The sequence below is a fragment of the Pyricularia grisea genome (assembly GCF_004355905.1).
Source record: "Pyricularia grisea strain NI907 chromosome Unknown Pyricularia_grisea_NI907_Scaffold_1, whole genome shotgun sequence".
Taxonomy (NCBI): Eukaryota; Fungi; Ascomycota; class Sordariomycetes; order Magnaporthales; family Pyriculariaceae; genus Pyricularia; species Pyricularia grisea.
In genome coordinates this window covers 5,739,732-5,757,365 of record NW_022156716.1, presented here as the reverse complement: position 1 = coordinate 5,757,365, position 17,634 = coordinate 5,739,732, and the positions used below count along the sequence as shown (strand labels likewise).

Below are 17,634 nucleotides of genomic sequence, written 5' to 3'. Positions count from 1 at the left end.
CATCTGCTCTGTATGTTTTCCCGAGATATGCCCTTGCGAACCTGGATGCAAGAAAAAAAATTAAATTTTACTTGGTAATTACACCGCCTCGACGACACGGCATTTCCCTTGGTAGTCATTTCACGGATACCTTGCTTCCCTTACATCCGGGGCTGCATGCCGCTGATCGACATACGATTTGGGTCAGCCGCAGATTCCTTGCTGATAGCTGAGAAGCAAATATTATTCGGAGAAAACTTCGCATGATGCTTTTGCAATCTCCACAGCAATTTGGCTGAAGACTCTTTACGCACCACCAGTAAACAGAGGTATCTCCAGATGTACCCCCGCCTTGCCGCCGGCTTTTCGACTGTCTCTCCTGACTAAAAGTTGGGTGTAAAACACCAACCGGAGTGTTCACGGCGACTCGGACTGCCTTTTGCGATGTTGACATCCTGACATCGGGTGTTAGCACCATCAAGACCGACGAGTTGGAGGTAAATTCTCCGTATCTACGGTCCCGTACCTTACCTAGCCCGTATTACTTCGTACTTTAAGCGGTCGGTACCTTGGTAAGCGTGGGGACTTACTTCTAGCAAAAAGCAACCAACCTACTTGGCAGGCACGCACTTGGACATTCGACCAATCGGAGGTTGGTATGGTAACCATCATAATCATCACATCATCTTGTCATCTCAACCACAATCGTCCATTTTCATTGGCGGGTTCGTCGTTTAATTAACATGGCTTCAAAGTGTAAAGGGAGCTCCCTGCATACCCAGGCACACGCAGCTCCAACTTTGAATTGACAGCGGATTGCGCCGTTGTCTCTCAAGACAAGCAAGTGACTTTCTTTGTTTTGCTTTGTTTTGTTTTGTTTCTCTCCAAATACTCCCTCACGTCATCACTTAAAAAAAAAAAAAAAAAAAAATACACATCCGTGGAGAAGAGGGAGAAATTAACTTGGTCGCTTCTACGTCTAGGCAGAACCAGTATGACAATCAAAGCCTACACCTGCTGTTTCTCACCCATCGGCGGTTCTAAGTGCGATCTCTCCGACGCATCCTCCGGACCTCCGGTTATCAGACGCTAGCGCATGCACATGTATATCCGTACAGACATGGGGACGCGAAGTCTATGTCCGTGCATAACGTAACCCAGGTATACGGATAGGCCCAACATCGGGACGGGTATACAGTGCCTTGCATTTCATGTCGGACCAAAGTTTGTGTGGCGCGTTTGTCAAAAAAGCCTGCAAGATTCGCCATGTCCAGGCAAGCGCACAAAGCAACCACACAGACATGTTTTGCTCAAAGAAGAAAGAAGAACGGGAGAAAAAAAAGAGAATTCAACCTGGCATCAAAGCTTCGGTTGGCGAAGTCTAGATGCGTTCAAGGACCGGCAACAGGTGAAAGAGCGGCAATTGACTGGAACGGCTCATGCTCGTGACGAGCCGCTGGAGCGAATTTGATAATCGCCAAAAAAAAAAAAAAAAAAAAAAAAAAAAAAACGTCCTCAACGGCAAGTGGGCTCTCGGCCTCCTTTAACTCGCCGCTATTGTCTGCATACTTTTTCTTCTCTGCCGTCCCTGGTAGCACAAGCCCCTAGTATATGGGGTTCCGATGATCGTTCTCGATTCTGATGTCTCATCCGACTGATTGTGTTAACCATCTGTTCGCCGCTCGACTGTCGTCCTTTATTTTACATCCGTCCCAGCGCTCCTTGGCTGTACAATTCTTCATTCCTCGGACCGTCGCTGTCTTATGCTGTCAGATTCCCTCGGGCTCGTTCGCTAAAGTCCCGGCTACATTCGTGGCCAGCCTCTCTTTCTTGTTGGTTACGCTGTGCCCTCGTACCAGAATACGACAACAGCTAAGAGGGCGGGTGCGAGTGCATTTTTTTCTGCTATTAGTGTTTAATTTTCCATTCCTCTCGCTTGTCCCTCTTTTCTTTGTTTCATCATCAGCCTCTACCACTGCGGTATCAGGGAGCACCACGCCGCGAAAGATATCACCAACATGTCAGACTCACCACCGTCGGGAGGCCCTGGTGGCCCAGGAGGCCCTGGATCCGGCGGTCCACAGGTATGCCCACCTTATGCCGCCCAAGGATCTTCTGCGAGTAGGAATCAGAATGATCGGTTGTTGTTTTGTTTTGGACCAACATATCGGCAGCAGTTGCCAAGTTCGTGGAGATGCTAGGGAGTTCAGGCTACTGACCAAGACTCGGGACACAGCAACCTTCATCGCCGCCGTACCTCCCATCATATGCCATTCTGGGTGGTAACCCTACAGTTCCGGTGGATGTGCCTATATCAACAGTTTTCATGGCAATATTCATTGCTGCAGCAGCTGTTCATATGGGTGTTTTCCGAGCAAATATCAAACGCGACCACAAATTCGTCTTTTCCGCCCTTCTCTTCGTATTCTGTCTCGCCCGAGTTTTCGCCCTCATCACTCGAATTCTGTGGGCCGTATACCCCAACAACTTGAACGTCGCCGTAGCTTCGAACGTGCTCGTGGCGGCCGGCGTTGTTCTCTTGTTCTTGGTGAACCTCATCTTCACCCAGCGAATCGTCCGATCGTACCATCCGTCATTCGGCTGGCACAAGATTACTAACGGAGCCTTCATCGCCACTTTCTCTCTGGTCATTGCGCTCCTGATCATGCTCATCACGGCGACTGTTCACTCATTCTTCACCCTCGATTCCGAAGTTCGAGCTAATGATCGCATCGTGCAACTGGTCGGCGCGACACTGCTAGCTCTGCTGGCATTCTTGCCTTTCCCCATCGTTGTCCTGGCCATCATGTGGCCGTACCGAGAGTCGGGTCCCGAGAAATTCGGTTACGGCAGCCTGCGAGCACAGGTCTTCCTCGTGTTGACCACTTCGTTGTTGTTGACAGTCGGCGCCGGCTTCCGCACGGGCGTTGCCTTCGACCCACGCCCATTAAGGGAGCCCACATGGTTTCTCAGCAAACCGTGCTTCTATGTATTCAATTTTGGCATTGAAGTTATCGTCGTCATAATCTATGCTGCGGCCAGGGTCGACCGCCGTTTCTGGGTTGGAGACGGCAGCAAGGCACCCGGTGACTACATCGCTTCGCGCCGTGCCAGTATGCTCCCGGTCTACCGGGAACAGAACAGGCGCGAGAGCATGCTTCCTGGCATGATGCAGCCGCCACCCGGTATTGCATCGGGACGGGCATCTCGTGCACGGTCTACGTTCGCCGACCACATCCCGGAGCTGGAGGGAATAGGATCGGGGTCGGATGCGCCATTCACCTCGGCTTCGGACGGCCCGTCTGTCCGTTCGCGTGAAATCGAGGTATGTTCATGGTGGCGACGTGAATACCCGCCCCCATCGCTCAGTGGATCCTTCAAAGCCGGGTCCCGATCGTGGTGGGCTTGATGGCTCCGGCAGGTAGCTGTCCGTCCAGTGATTGCGTAACAGGATGAGAAACGCTGACTTTTTTTTTTTTTGCGCGGCATTTTAGTGGGAGAAACGTGCTCAGACTGAGATGGAGAAACGCATCAGCGATGGAGACCTCCAAGCCTCCGGGAGACGTAGCACAGGCGACACTGGGGACGATCTCCCGGAGCGCACGCCAGAGAAAGTACCACGAGACGAGTAGGACAACCCATCTAACCACATACGGCTTAAGGGCTTCAGGGATCCTTGAAGTCCGTGTTGCACTTGGCTAGCTGAGGCGGCCCGGAAAAGTGATATACCTACGTCTAGGTTTTGGTTTTTGTTTCCTTTTTATACCTTTTCTTTTGTCGCATTAAAAAAAAAATCCATAGCGTTGCCTCACAGGGCGAGCGTCAGGGAAGCTCAGGTAGTTGACGCTCGACTTCTCCCTTCTACTTTTTGTAATAGAAAGTCCAGAAGCCAGGCTGAACAGGGGAAAGACCAGTTGTGTCTTGTTCTTTTGCTCTCGGCTCTGGCCTGCTTCATTTTTCGCTGTGTCGTGGACTCAGAAGTAGCTTATAATTAGCCGCCAGTCTCTTGTTATATGAAATTTTCTTTTTGTTCGACTTGTTGTCATTGCACCATCGAAAACCTTCACTTGACCTATGATGACAGAAGCTTTCACCGGCAGTGATGCATATTGAGGGAACCTTGGGGCATATTCTCTGCGATCGGAGGTTATAAAAGTCTGCCGCTACATTCATTATAGCGTCATAACCTGACGAGTTCCGAAAAAGAAACGTCTATGCCTGAACTCATCCTGGTATAAATTACCACCCGTTGTGGCGCCCGTGTACTTCCGTATTCGTAGCATGAGGCCTGTAAGCTTCGATTGGTATCTGAAAGCAAGTACAAATTTCGTCCAAATTATCTATACTCCATCTCAACACCTCCCACCTCGTCACCCATCTCATCCTCCGTTCCGTCAAGAATCTGATCTGTAGAACCCCTGGAATTCCCGCCATATCCGGGCCGTTGAGTAGATCTACTTATCCGGCCTGTTTCGTCAAAATTACTGTTCAATCTTATGCGTCCTCCAGAAGCGAGGGATACCTTGTCCCCCAACCACCACGCTGCGCGCTGTATCAAGGCCCAGATTTTCTCCTGGAATTCATCGTCATCGGTGCGAGATGACGGCCCATGCTCTGCCGCCTCAGCCTTGAATTGATACTTGAGACAGTCCTTGACGGTCACGAGACCGAGGAGTCTGCCGCGGTGCTCAATCAAAATCACCCGTGGCCCGATCTTGCGGAACAGCTCCATCACCGTCTCGAGCGGCAAGCGTGGATGCACCGTAACTGGCGTGGGGTCCACGAATCTGCTGAAGTCGACAGTAAACGCGTCGCCTATAAAGCTTGGCCTCCTGCTCTGCCCTGCAGGCGTGATTGGCGTCACTGCGTTGACATCGCTCGGCATGAAGTTGCATTTGGCCGAGGGGCTTATTTGTCGCTCGCGCCGCGCTCGGTCGACGGCGTATCGCAACTCAGTCCTCCCAATAAATCCTACCAAATTGCGACCGCGACGAGCGTTATTACTGCTCTCCGCTGCGCTGCTGTTCTCTTCGACAATTGGGAAGCCTTGATAGTTATCCTTGGCTAGTAATCGCTCGACCGACTCCATGGTCATGCCCGCGACGGGTATGGTATCCAAATCAGCGGTCATGGCAGCCGATACAGGCAGGCCAAGATTGTGCTCCTCCTTGTTGTCCAAGTAAGGGAAGCCGTTGAACCAGATCATACGGTCGGCAATGCCTCCATGGCCAAGTCGGTCGCTCACCATTTTCGTGATTCCCACAACAATCATTGTGGGCAAGATGTAATCCAGAGCTCCCGTTAGCTCGAACATAATCACCACGACCGAAACCGTAATGTGCATGATGCCGCTGAGCGCAGCGGCAGCACCAAGAAATGCGTATGTTCCGGGGGTGATGCAAGGTACGTCGGGTGCACAACTCGCGAAGAACGAACTGCTCGGGAAGGACTCCTGAAGTGCCTGCACCACGATGCCAATGGTGCGGCCAAACAAGGCACCAATGGCCATTGATGGCACGAAAATACCTGCCGGTACCTTGCATCCATATGAAATGATGACCAGACCGGTGCGTAAGATCAAGGCGATTAACAGTGACGTGATGTTCCACGCTCTGTTCTTTGCCTCGCAAAGGCCATGGTAATCCTCGGCGCCCTCACACTCGAGAAACAAAATCTCCATGCTCTCCGTCATCTCTATCCGTAGAAACGCATTTGGAAAACACAATATGGCTGTGATAAACGCCAACAAGGATGCCTCGGTGATGGGATACTCCTTGAGATACTTCTTGCGGAACGCTGCCACCTTGAGGTTCCACTTGATGACAAAGGCACCATACAAGCCGCCAAAGATACCAAGGATGGCAAAGAAGGCAATCTCGAAGAAGTGCCATGTACGATCGTAATGGACCTGGAACATGACCAACTGCCCAGTGCGAAAGGGGTTCATGGCAGCCAACACTGAAGTGGCCACGAGCGCACAGAAATAGCTGCGCCACAGAGTCTTCAGAGGAAAATAGCTAGACATCTCCTCTAGGGAGAAGAGCACACCGCCGATCGGGCTTCCAAAAGCAACAGCCACGCCAGCTGCTGCACAAGCGCTGAGGATCTCCCGCGTCTTGGATGCGTTGCTCCTGTACTTGGCGAAAAGCCGCGATATAACATTTCCTGTACACACAGCGTAGTGCACGCTAGGTCCTTCCTTGCCGACCGAGAGGCCAGACCCGATAGTCAGGGGCAAGCCGACAGACTTGATCAGAAGCGTCCAGGAACCTAAGAAGCCCTTCATGACAAACCCAGCAATGATGCACTTGATTTCTGAAATTCCAGAACCGGCGGCATATGGAGCGTAAGATTTGACCAGCGTCGCTGCTGTGCAAGCAAAAATGGTCTGGCGCGTAGGACAAAGGATGTGATTAGTACATGACAGCGCAAGCAGCTGCTTGCCGGCTTCAGGTAGCATGGCATGCTGCTGCCCGTGACAGGACGGAAGAAGCGGGCACATACCGCAAATATGATATAAATGATGTAGTTGATGGGACCGAAGCCTGTCCATGGCTGCCAGTCATTGCATCCTGTGCGGCCAAGTTCTAGATCAGTACCATTACTCGTCAAAGCAGTATGTGCGTATATGTCCGATAGAACCCACCGTTATCCTCTCCCCAGCAGCAAAAGTTCTCGTTCAAGTAAAATGCTGTCTTGCAGCGACCCAGCTTTATGTCCGACAGCCACTCGGAGACGATGTTGAGAAAAGCGGCATTCAACCCGATAACAATGCCAATAATTGTCACCACAATCCAGCCCTGGGCAGCCTCATATGACTCAGCGGCCCAGCTCCTCCATCCGACGTAGCTGTTGTCGTACACACTGGCTTGTCGACGCTTCCGTCGTGCCTTTCGCCGTAGCCGCTCCTGAGCGGCATCTTGGACCCAATCTATCGGTCACGCAGCGGTCAGTGAGCTGGGTTCGCTACAGAAATTCGCAGAGGCCAGTAAATTACCTATTGTTGTGAAGTCCTAGGGCGGAGAAGTTAGTTAGTCGGTCAAGTTCGGAGAATGGTGGATGGGGGCAGGGATCGCAGGTGGAGTTGGATAAAGCACACCTCATATCTCTTGATCTCGGCGATCTCCTGCTCAATTTGACTGTCGACAGCAGCGCCTTGTACATCGGCATCTTCGGCTTGATCAGGATTTGAGAGAGACGTCGATAATGTGGCATTTAGGGTAGGACGGCGCGAGGGTTGGCGAGGTACTTGGGACGAGTAAGAAGACGTTCTCGAGGTCATGTTTGCTGCGATATCGTGGGCATGGCAGCCGCAAGCCTGCGCTCGGCCTTTCAATCGAGGTGAGTCGCAAAAATGGGCGGTGTTATCGCATAAACCCACTCAAGAGCCCAGGTCAGTGTTACTTGCCGCGAAGGGGTTGGTATCGACGTTTATTAAATGGAAGATGCGTCTCGATTGAGACCCGTGATGCTACCCCAGAATGTTGCGAGCCAACCGGGTGTCACCTCACTCTAGGTACGTGTCGTTGACAATGATAACGGGGTTAGGGTTATCACATCCCCACTCAAGGATATAGCGTCTTGATCAGGTCTGAGTCGAAAATCTAATAATACTACAGCTGGGTTTCAAATAAAAGCCCTGGAATGGATGTTACTCTAACATCTGGTATCGTATTGGCCCGAGCCATAGATTTAACTTAAATCGTCTGGACTTGATGCCGCCGTCGCTGGCATGAGAGTTTGGCCAAGGGGTATAACATAACCTGAGGGCCGGACATATGTACGTGGTAGGCAAATTGATCGGTGGGGCTAATGGCTTAACACATTGTCGCGTCGAGCGCGTTGTTTCTACACTCTAATTACTGACGTTCTACCTCAGTCCCCACTTGCACCCTCGACTCCTCGAGAGCCCCCGTCGTCTTGACAAACTACCACGTATAGAATCTGAGCCGAAGTTAGACCATTATCAAGAGCAATCAACCATCTTAATAACTGAACCAGGTTTCTTCATCACTGCTAATCTCAACTTGAGGAGGCTTGCTTGTACTCTGACTGCTTGTTCTACTTGACGCGGTAACAGTCCTGGCCGTGAGCCTGATCCACGACCACAAGTGATCAGCCCCTTCAAAATGCCTTACAACACAACAGCGATACCTCCTCGGCGGGACCCAACCGGCCAGACTCAGCTGCCTTGTAAGCTTGAACCGTGGCTCACCAAATAATTCCGAGCCATCATAATCTTATTAATATTCTATACTGACCACGTGACCATCTAGTGACGAGGGTAAAGAAGATCATAGCACAGGACCAAGATGTACAGATGTGCTCAAACAATGCAGCTTTCATCATCACCCTTGCTGCGGTTCGTTTTACCTTACCTCAACAGTCATTAATGAGGCCGCACCTTGCTAAATTACGTATGTAGGAACTGTTTGTTCAGCACCTCGCCACGGAGGCTCACAACATGGCCAAGATGGACCGCAAGCCCAGGCGGAATATCCAGTACAAGGATTTTGGTAAGTTGGAACGAATAGGAATACCCCCTGCATCTTTGGATCGTCTACTAAAACGTCAAATACATCAACAGCCAACGCGGTAGCGCATCAAGAAAGCCTCGAGTTCTTGACAGACGTTGTGCCCAAGACGGTCGCGTTCAAAGACATCAAAGAGCGCGCATCTCACACTCAGGCCCGACTCAGAGGCGAGAAGCCAGCTGCTGATGCCGAGCCGCCTGCGCTGCTTCCCAATGGCAAGAGGCAAAAATCGCTACTGAACGGAGATGAATCGGTCATTAGCAACGGTTTCAGTCACGGAAGGCACAGCATCCTATCCGAAGACGACCCAAGCAGGCAGTTAGAGCTGGAGATGAGGCAGGCTGGTGGTGGCAGGGATCAGGACCAGGACGTCGACATGACTGGCTAGTGACAAGTCCGGTAGATGAGTTCCGGAATGGACTACTTGTAGTTTTGAAGGCAACCAAGATATGAGACACGGAGAGAAATGGAACTCCAGTCAATTCAGTATTGAAGTCAACCAGATGATGTACTTCAACATTGGCTTGATATCAGGCCTTTGATCAAAACCCCACAGCAAAACTTTTGGAAGCTGTATGTGAAAGACACATAGCATTGGCAAGATAAGCCAGTAACTCCTTGTCGATGCGGCAACCGTCGGGTAATATGCAGTTTTCTTCGGAAATATAATTGGGGTTAATTCCATAGTCAGAACTCATTCCTCCATCATGTCGCTCGCGTGGATGCCGGCTGGTAACCTCCCTTCGTTCAGCTCCTTCTCCAACCTCAAAATCTCGTCCAAACTCTTTGCATTCTTGATGCGCTCCTGCAGCCTCTGGCGCTCTTCGTCGGTAAGCTTGATGCGGGAGAGTTTCGAGCCAGCTGTTGACGCGGCGTTGGCCGTCTTGGCAGCTTTGTCCAAGGAGTTGGATTTCGTTCCAATAATCTTGAGAGACGAACTCGTTAGACCGCGACTTGTGGGCATAAAGGTCATGCAAGACCCGGGGGCTATATCGCTGCCTACCTTGAGGGCAAGCTCTGTAGGCTCAGCTTCGGTGCCAAAGATTTCTTTGGCGTGTTCCCGTTCCGCCTGCTTGACTTTTTGAAAGTCTAGAAACCTGACACTAGGGCACCTCCAAAGAACCCAGTAGCGGTAGTTCTATAGCGACAGCAAAAGTTAGAAAACACACGGCGATATCCGCAGCAAACGGAGCACAAAACCCAAGGGCAGCAACAAACCTCCTTCTTCGCTACGGGGTTGTCCATCAGCACCAAGTGCGTCAGCTTCTTGAAACCCTTGAGCGGATCCAGGTCTGCCAGCTCGCTCAAGTTGTTCGAAGTCAGCTGCAGATTCGTCAGGTTCGGTATCGCATTGGCCAGCGTGGGCTGTATGCTGACGATGCGGTTCCTAGCGAGGAGCAGAGTCCGTATGCGGGGCGACAGCGGAAAGTTGCCGAGGGTCAGTATGTCGTTGTCGGTAAAGTCGATGGCATCTTGCGGACCGGCGACACCCAGGTTCTCAATGGCGGGTATTCGATGTCCTAAAGGTTCGGCGGCGGCGCGGAAAGAGAGAAAGAGGCCGAGATATCAATTCTGCCCTCGCACTCGTCAAAGTGTAGCATCTGCTCTTTTCGGGACGCACATACCTCGAAGGTCGAGCTCTCGCTCCTTCAGAGGGTTAAGGTAGGAGAGGGAATGGTTGATGAGGTCTGCATTGAGCCTCATGATGGGCGGTTTTTTTTTTTTTTTTTTTTTTTTATCTTTCTTTCTCCGTCTTTACCTGTGTGAAAAGACTTGAACAGGATGCCTTTTTGCTATCTTTACAAAAAGGTCAATATTCGCCGTTGCCGCCGTTGACGCATGGATTGTCGCGTCCAGGTTTATCTTTAGTACGTCGCGGTGTAATGCGCCGGGCGGTTCAAATGGCGGCGGGATGAAAGCAACTGTCCCGCTCACAAGCCCTGGAAGTAGCGTGGAGAAAGTTGTGGGCGATAAGGCTGCTAGGCACACGATAAGCTGCCCTGTGTAACAAGTCCAGGGTACCTTGGAAAGCTACAAGCATGACTCGGCTCGATTTGAAAATCCAGTGGAGCGACAGTTGGTGATGCAGGGTAAGACTTCTTCCCAATTAATTTGAAATTAGAGATTCAAAGTAGAAGTTCGGACTGGTTTTCGGCAAATATAAATATATGAAGTATCAGTCCGTGTATTCTTCTGAACAGTCGCTTGAACTCTATGATATCAGTGCTTGGGATGAGAGATGAAAACAAAATAGGGCCCTTCCCTTCCCAGTAAACTGCTTCATCTCCAAGCCGGCCTACCTAGGTAGCTTCTTCTCTCGCACCCAAGTCACCAAGCTCTGGGACATCCTCATCCTCTTTATCCTCTGCGGGAACCACCCCGTCGACCTGCGGAACTGCTTCGTACTCAGTCCCAGGACTTGATGCCACAGCTTCTCGCGGGGAACTCTCGTCCTTGCGTCCAATGATGACATTGCCAGCAACTAGCATTGAAGCGCCAAGCCACCAGAGAGGCGGAAGCGATTCGGAAAATATGACCAAACCTAGCAGTGCAGTCAAAACAAAGTTGGACGAGGTGTTCATGATGGACACCTGGGTTGTTGAATTCCCTTTGGCAAGTGCCTGGGTGAAGAGTGTCCACATCTGTCATGATGGAGCAATGTCAGCAGCTTTTTAGTCGATGCCAAGTGAGGTCTCGCATGCTCAGGACTCTAGGAGCGGAAGTTGGCACACCGTTTTCCGAGTGAAACCGTGAACCTTCCTCTTCCAGTACCACTAAGCCCGAGGGGAAGCTCAAAAGCTGTAGAAGATATATAAGAGGGCAAGGTAGCTTACCACACCGTTAAAGACCAGATTCAGGCCAAAGAAGCCCTTGATTGAAAGGTCAGCTTAAGCACACATGCCCATCAATAGTTTTAATCTTGGGCTCGGGCTCATAACCTACCGCTCGTACAACAGCTTCAACTGTGCCTTCAATTGCGGACATGCCAAGCACTCGTGCTATACTTTGAGAGAAGCTCGAAGTGAGTTCGGTTGTAGTTCTGGTCATCGATGTGAGTAAAGCATGCCACGTAAACATTAACACAGATAGACCAAAGCCGGATGGTGATAGTCCGCTGGCCTAACGAGTGCATTTCACACGACGATACCAACAGCAACAGATTCTTTCATTGCCGGACCCACTACATATAAGCAACTATTCAGCAAGAGCAAAAGCCTGTACTCACAACTTGGCCATGACTCCATTCAGTGCAGCGCAAGCGCCGCTCGCGATGGCATAGAGAATCCACTTGTTTCGGCGACTCCATGTCATGGTGGTTGGATGCTGCTCGCCCGACGCGTTGGACTCTGGTCCGCCGCTCGCGAGCAACGGACTTTGTTCCGTAGCAGCAGATTCCATCGCTCTTGTATGGGAGTCGATAAGATCTGCAGCGGCTGTCGTCGCAGCCTGTTGGCGACGACGGAGCATGGGGCTTGGATGTGTGGTATGCGGCAAAGGTCCCAATCAGAAGTCTGAATCTGCCAACGTGCTCCAGCGAATGCGGCTGTGCCTGGTTGAGGTTTGAGCAAGGCGTCACCCACAGAGTGAGTGGGGAAAATCAGGCCCCTGTAACAGCGCTCTGAGAGGTTGTAAACATGGAGGAGAAAAAAAAGGCGCTATAAGCTTTAGTATACTATGTAGTATAACATAGATATCTGGGCTATTTTGCCTGACCTGCCAGCTGGGCTACTACTGTACATGTTTCGAAGCAAGCTCGCCCCTGGAAATCGTGCAAGATCCGGCCGGCTAGTGTACATACGGGATCCCCACTAGGCTGAGTTGCAAGGATCAGCGCTTGTCATTTCAATGGTTCCTGGCATGGAACCATAACACGTCACCGCCGTAAACAGTCAAGCTGGGATCCGTATTCAACGGATATCGCTTTCATAGTCTCAGTGGTGATGAAGGCCCTACAGACACTATGTAGAGGCCTATACCGAAATGATGAGCAGGCTTTTTAAAGTTTCGCAAAACAAATCGAAGCTGATTCATCCCAACTGCACAATTATTTAGCAGGTAACTAGGGAAATGAATTTGAGTCCTTGGAAGTACTTAAAACGCTGTTCTGTGGATTATGACTGGTCACAAACTGGTCATCCAGCCTGTTGATTCTGTAAGTAAATAGGTACGTATGCAAATATCAAGTCCCTAAGGAAAAAAAAAAAAAAGAAAAGGTGAGGTCTGCCCAACTAACGCCATCCTACCGAGCGCCTTCAAAGTGTATGATCCAGAACGCCGTTCGACCCCCCTAGCGGGATCGCAAAATGATGAGCCCAAAAGATAAGCAACCATGTACAGGAACTGCAGAAGCTTTGTAAAAAGCCGCAAGTCCCTTTTCATCCTCCGATCTCTGTATACTGCCGCGGGCGACGTGGTCATTTCACTGGCCAACCTTCGCCGTTCAAGTCTTTAGCGTCGGGAGACTCCTCACGCTTCAAGTGAGCATTGTGATGCAGCGTCGAGGTGGCAGAGTAGGAGCGACGTTCAATCTTGAGGTCAGGCACCTCCTTCTTCACCTTTGCACTACTCTCCGACTTCGATACTCTCTTCGATCTCGCTTCTCGCTTACGTGGCGATTTGACTTGTGGAACAGACGTGTTCTAAGCATCTGTTCCAGGACGTTTGGCATTGCAGCTAACAATCTTGACTTTGTCGGCTTGGATGGTCTGGTTGCCGCCATCCAGCTTAAAGTTGATATTCTTGATCACAAAGGTCCATACGTCGTCGCAAAAGCGGTAGTTGTCGAGAGCTCCCTGTAATTTTGAAAAAAAGGGTTGATGAGTTGACGTGGACGTTGAGACCGGCGCGGCGCATAACAGATTTGCATATATTAGATGAACTGACCTTAAACTGAAGCCTGGCTTTGACTTTCTCTTGTAAAGTCTCGGCCACGACACGATCAAAATTCGCCAAAATTCTCATGGCGAGTTGAGGATTGATACGATCATTCGTGATGAGATCGTCCAGAGCATCTGTGAGACATATGCCCAGACTGTATTCGGAAACGGTCAGGTCAGCAGACTTCTTCAATGTGTAGCATACCCATAGCTGGAAGTTCAGCAGATGGTCTGTCAAATGTACCTAGTACGGCGGTAGAGCTCATAGAAGGTCTCTTCTTTCTTGGTAGCCATGATTGCTGCTATAATCTCAACCGCCGCCGATGTGCTGAGTTTATTTGATAAAGGTGATGATTGTGAGGCGAGCGGTATTTATAGGAATCATGAGGCGAAGCTCGCACCTCACAGCAGGCAGACGTGACAAATATTGATGCCTGAGGCCTAGACTTATGCGATAAGCCTTATCGGGATAGTTTCGAAGGGTGTGATTACAGCATCAGGTATCCACCTTGCCAAACCAAGTGCCTCGAGCCCCAGCCTGGACAAGCGACCGAATCCCGAGATGCAAGCGATGACGGCGTCGCCTTGTTCATACAACAGACTTGCAACGCGAACAACAAAACCGTCAAAATGAGCTTAACTTATGGACTCGGGGGCACTGGGTCTGCCCTCGCTGTGGTAGGAGCATGTAAGTGGATAATTATCCCAAGGGCTCCACGTTGCAGTTGATGCGCATTTGCTAACAGATTCTCACCTGGGCTTCTAGACATGCTCTTCACTGGCAGTGGTGAATCCTTCGACGTACGCGAAACCAACTCGACCCTTCCATCATACACGACGTAACAAACGCTTACTTTGTACCAATTCAAAATAGATCGGGGCTTTCATTGAGGATATATCGCCTTTCGCGTGGGCCAGCTTAGGCATTTCGCTATGCATCGGCTTGTCCGTTGTGGGAGCTGCTTGGTATGTAGCTACTCTTGCTCTCAAAACAAACATTCTGTTAAGCCATGCGCTCCCGCAAGAGAATCACGCATATGAGAGCTTCCCGCTTGGATTAATCCATAACCACAAATAGCGTTCAAAGCTTCCAAACATTAGCTAACAAGAGCTGCGTCGTGACAGGGGCATCTTCATTACAGGCTCCTCCATCCTTGGCGGTGGTGTTAAGGCTCCCCGAATCAGGACCAAGAACTTGATCTCCATTATCTTCTGTGAAGTCGTCGCCATCTACGGAGTGATCATGGCCATTGTCTTCCAGGCCAAGATTAACTCCCTCGACCGTACCGGGTATTATTCTGCCAATGCGTACTATACCGGCTATGCTCTCTTCTGGTCAGGCCTGACCGTTGGCATGTGCAACCTTATTTGCGGCGTTGCTGTTGGAATCAACGGCAGTGGTGCTGCCTTGGCCGATGCCGCGGACCCTACTCTGTATGCATGCCCTTATCAACAGACCTCTCAAGCTTCAAGGACCTTTTGACTGATTATTGATAATTTTGATCATTAGATTCGTCAAAATTCTCGTCATTGAGATTTTCAGCTCTATTCTCGGCCTGTTTGGACTGATTGTTGGTCTGCTCACATCGGGCAAGGCTCTTGACTTTGGAAGCAGCGGATGAACAACACGGATCTCCGTCGAACTACTCGCTGAACCCGCCGTGTCGCTTCTGCAACCTCATGGGCGGGTTTCTCGCAGAGGTGTGTGGCACAGGTGCGTTTATACAACTAGTATCTGCCTTTATGTAAAATAGCAGAATATCATCACATTGAGCGAGCCGCATGATTGTCGGCTTCTGCCTTCAAAGTGGCGCAGGGGAGAAATTGGGTTTTTGCATCAGGATACCTTGCCGGCATAGGAAACACATGGGAAGACATGTTAAAAGTAGACACGATATAGTCTGCACCTGTACAAAATGACGTTATCTATTAGCCGGGCTTCCAGCCGCTTCAGGCGATGATTCATGTGTTTCCGTGAATGGCGCCCATTAACAAGGCAATTACCTGTTCGCCCTTCTTCATCGATCCAGCCCCTTTCGGGAGACACAGGAGCGCGTTGGCGCCCTTCAAGCTTCCGACCTTGGAACTCCTTTGGCCACCAGTACTATTCGCAGAGAGTAAGCCATCAGTCCCGACAGAGACGACAGCACGGTGGTACTCTGAGCGTGCCTTGTCGAGCGGGAAATCGTGCGCCAAGGTCACGGGGATCTTGGGCAATCCAGCTGTTTGCAACCCGGACAGATGGTGAAGTGACGGCAGGACAAATATATGGAAAGTCACCAGAGCCGAGGCAGGGTTCCCCGGAAGCGAAAAGATGACCTTTTGTACCCGCTCGCCCGAGTCGTCCTTGACAGGGACCGTGGCAAATGTGGTAGGTTTCCCAGGCTTCATAGAGACGCGGCCGAAATGAATGGTTCCGCCGAGGGAACGCTCAATAGTCGGCTTGAGCAGATCGAGCTCACCCATGGATACGCCGCCCGTGGTGATGACGACATCGGCATGTCTCAGGGCGCTCCTCAACATCTCCTCGAGGTGGCCGGGCTTGTCCGTTGCAATGCCCATGTCGGTTACCTCGTAGCCCCAGTGCCTGGCAGCCGCGATGAGGGTCGGTCGGTTCGTGTCTCGAACTTCTCCCAACCGTAGCTCTCCCGGCCGGTCATGGTGAACGATCTCATCACCAGTCGACAAGACCGCAATGACTGGACGGCGGAACACTTGCACCTCATCGACTCCAACGGCAGCGAGCGAGCCAATCTCACCCCCAGCGGCTGAGACCTGTTCGTACTTACGTAGTACGATAGTGCCCTGTTCTATGTCGCTCCCAACCTCACGGATATTTTCACCTTGCTTGACACCATCTGCCAGAATTTCTACCTCCTTCTCCTCGTTCCCGTCGTCTGTTTTGGTCTTCAGCACAGTGTCCTCGACCATGATAACCGCCGTCGCTCCTAGCGGCAGGGGCGCTCCGGTCGTGATCCTGGCAATTTCACCCTCCTTGAGAGGAGGCGCTTCACCTGGAGAGGCATGCGAGACCGAGACCACGGGGAAAACGCCACGCATATTGCCATCCTTGGGCACGACGACAGCATACCCGTCGACTATGCTGGCCCTGAAAGCCGGCACGTTCTCTTTTGCTTTCACGTCCTCTGCCAGCACTGCACCCACGAGGTCACTGTTGACCTTGCGCGTCTCAATAGTAGGCGCTGGGGTCTGCGTTTTGATTGCCTCTAGGGCTTCGTCAACCGAAAGCATTGGGTATGGTGATTCGCGATGTCGACGAGTTGGGCCCAAGTTGGGGTCATTCGACATTGGGTTAGAGTCTGGCTTTGTGTGTCGGACTAGGTTCTCGTGACCATGATGATGGTGGTGATGGTGGTGGTGATCATGATGATGGTGTGAAGAGCCTCCTTGCTGGCTTCCAGTGGCCGAAACTCCAGCCTCTTGCTCCAACTTTTTCACTCCTCCAGAATGCAGTTGACGAGAGTTTGCCCCGGAGGCTTGAACACAAGCATGTGGCAGGAGCTTAATAACGGCTTGAAGATTTTCCTTGGCCCCTTTTGGAGAGCCTGGAAGAGTCACGATGATAGTCCCGTTTCGAACTCCGGCCACAGGCCTGGACATCATTGCAACTGTCAGTTGTCAGCAACTATACAACATCAACATATACCAAGTACTAAAAGAAAATGCTTACAGGGTGTAACATTTAGTGACGCTGCGATCATGCCATGGACAAGCCCAGGAGCTTGCTTGTGCAATAGCGGAGCGACAGCCTGTAGACAACAGGATGAAAGTTATTAACTTGGCCATGTAATATTTACCTATACCGGAATTTTCAAAAATAGTGTGTCAAAAATGCCATCTTCAGGGTTACATACCTCGGGCGTATGATCCTCTACAGCAAAGCCCGTGCCTCCAGTGGTGAGAATCAGGTTCACTGCGTCGGCTGCGTCGGTCCATGACATCACTTGGCGCTGGATGTCAGAGATAGAGTCGGTAACGATGCTTGTCTGCACGACGTTCCATTGTCCGGCCCCATCTTTGTCAAAAACATCCTGCAGGATACCAGTGGTCGCGTCGGTTGAAGGATCGCGAGCTGCCGTTGTTGAAACAACCAAGATGGCTGCTTTGAGGGGTAGTTTTGACATTATGACTTGGACGAGATGCGGTAGGTCAACTGAGGCATAAATTAAAACGCCGGTAAATTACTCAACCAAGATAAATTACCGAGTCAGGCTAGGATGGAA

At 51.0% G+C, this 17,634-nt stretch overlaps 8 protein-coding genes across 8 annotated transcripts; 3 read left to right on the top strand and 5 right to left on the bottom strand.

Annotated features, from left to right (window-relative positions):
- The first annotated feature begins 1,533 nt into the window (after positions 1 to 1,533).
- Positions 1,534 to 3,975, top strand: PgNI_01770 (uncharacterized protein). Its single transcript, XM_031121842.1, has 3 exons — positions 1,534 to 2,063; positions 2,216 to 3,304; positions 3,474 to 3,975. The coding sequence occupies exons 1-3, from the start codon at positions 1,998 to 2,000 to the stop codon at positions 3,609 to 3,611; spliced, it is 1,293 nt and encodes a 430-aa protein (XP_030987535.1). The 5' UTR covers positions 1,534 to 1,997; the 3' UTR covers positions 3,612 to 3,975.
- A 144-nt stretch (positions 3,976 to 4,119) lies between these two features.
- Positions 4,120 to 7,423, bottom strand: PgNI_01769 (uncharacterized protein). Its single transcript, XM_031121841.1, has 5 exons — positions 7,079 to 7,423; positions 6,977 to 6,992; positions 6,626 to 6,910; positions 6,484 to 6,551; positions 4,120 to 6,367 (listed from the first exon to the last, which is right to left on the bottom strand). Exons 1-5 carry the CDS (start codon positions 7,259 to 7,261, stop codon positions 4,316 to 4,318), a joined length of 2,604 nt encoding a protein of 867 aa, XP_030986564.1. The 5' UTR covers positions 7,262 to 7,423; the 3' UTR covers positions 4,120 to 4,315.
- Positions 7,424 to 8,108: 685 nt separating this feature from the next.
- Positions 8,109 to 8,901, top strand: PgNI_01768 (uncharacterized protein; the record flags this gene model as incomplete). The annotated part of the gene is made up of 4 exons (XM_031121840.1): positions 8,109 to 8,172; positions 8,256 to 8,341; positions 8,405 to 8,495; positions 8,567 to 8,901. The coding sequence occupies 4 exons, from the start codon at positions 8,109 to 8,111 to the stop codon at positions 8,899 to 8,901; spliced, it is 576 nt and encodes a 191-aa protein (XP_030986565.1).
- A 306-nt stretch (positions 8,902 to 9,207) lies between these two features.
- PgNI_01767 (uncharacterized protein) lies at positions 9,208 to 10,217 on the bottom strand (the record flags this gene model as incomplete). Its single annotated transcript, XM_031121839.1, has 3 exons — positions 9,208 to 9,651; positions 9,732 to 10,033; positions 10,139 to 10,217. The coding sequence occupies 3 exons, from the start codon at positions 10,215 to 10,217 to the stop codon at positions 9,208 to 9,210; spliced, it is 825 nt and encodes a 274-aa protein (XP_030987854.1).
- A 51-nt stretch (positions 10,218 to 10,268) lies between these two features.
- PgNI_01766 (uncharacterized protein) lies at positions 10,269 to 12,225 on the bottom strand (the record flags this gene model as incomplete). The annotated part of the gene is made up of 5 exons (XM_031121838.1): positions 11,740 to 12,225; positions 11,457 to 11,553; positions 11,348 to 11,383; positions 10,837 to 11,155; positions 10,269 to 10,513 (listed from the first exon to the last, which is right to left on the bottom strand). The coding sequence occupies exons 1-5, from the start codon at positions 11,979 to 11,981 to the stop codon at positions 10,269 to 10,271; spliced, it is 939 nt and encodes a 312-aa protein (XP_030987855.1). The 5' UTR covers positions 11,982 to 12,225.
- Positions 12,226 to 12,356: 131 nt separating this feature from the next.
- On the bottom strand, positions 12,357 to 13,749 carry PgNI_01765 (uncharacterized protein). Its single transcript, XM_031121837.1, has 3 exons — positions 13,635 to 13,749; positions 13,398 to 13,545; positions 12,357 to 13,306 (listed from the first exon to the last, which is right to left on the bottom strand). Exons 1-3 carry the CDS (start codon positions 13,682 to 13,684, stop codon positions 13,154 to 13,156), a joined length of 351 nt encoding a protein of 116 aa, XP_030986572.1. The 5' UTR covers positions 13,685 to 13,749; the 3' UTR covers positions 12,357 to 13,153.
- Positions 13,750 to 13,916: 167 nt separating this feature from the next.
- On the top strand, positions 13,917 to 17,421 carry PgNI_01764 (uncharacterized protein). The gene is made up of 7 exons (XM_031121836.1): positions 13,917 to 14,078; positions 14,157 to 14,191; positions 14,265 to 14,356; positions 14,516 to 14,824; positions 14,901 to 17,021; positions 17,084 to 17,162; positions 17,268 to 17,421. The coding sequence occupies exons 1-5, from the start codon at positions 14,021 to 14,023 to the stop codon at positions 15,010 to 15,012; spliced, it is 606 nt and encodes a 201-aa protein (XP_030986573.1). The 5' UTR covers positions 13,917 to 14,020; the 3' UTR covers positions 15,013 to 17,021; positions 17,084 to 17,162; positions 17,268 to 17,421.
- Positions 14,959 to 17,535, bottom strand: PgNI_01763 (uncharacterized protein; the record flags this gene model as incomplete). The annotated part of the gene is made up of 3 exons (XM_031121835.1): positions 14,959 to 17,019; positions 17,082 to 17,160; positions 17,266 to 17,535. The coding sequence occupies 3 exons, from the start codon at positions 17,533 to 17,535 to the stop codon at positions 15,353 to 15,355; spliced, it is 2,016 nt and encodes a 671-aa protein (XP_030987850.1). The 3' UTR covers positions 14,959 to 15,352.
- Positions 17,536 to 17,634: the final 99 nt, after the last annotated feature.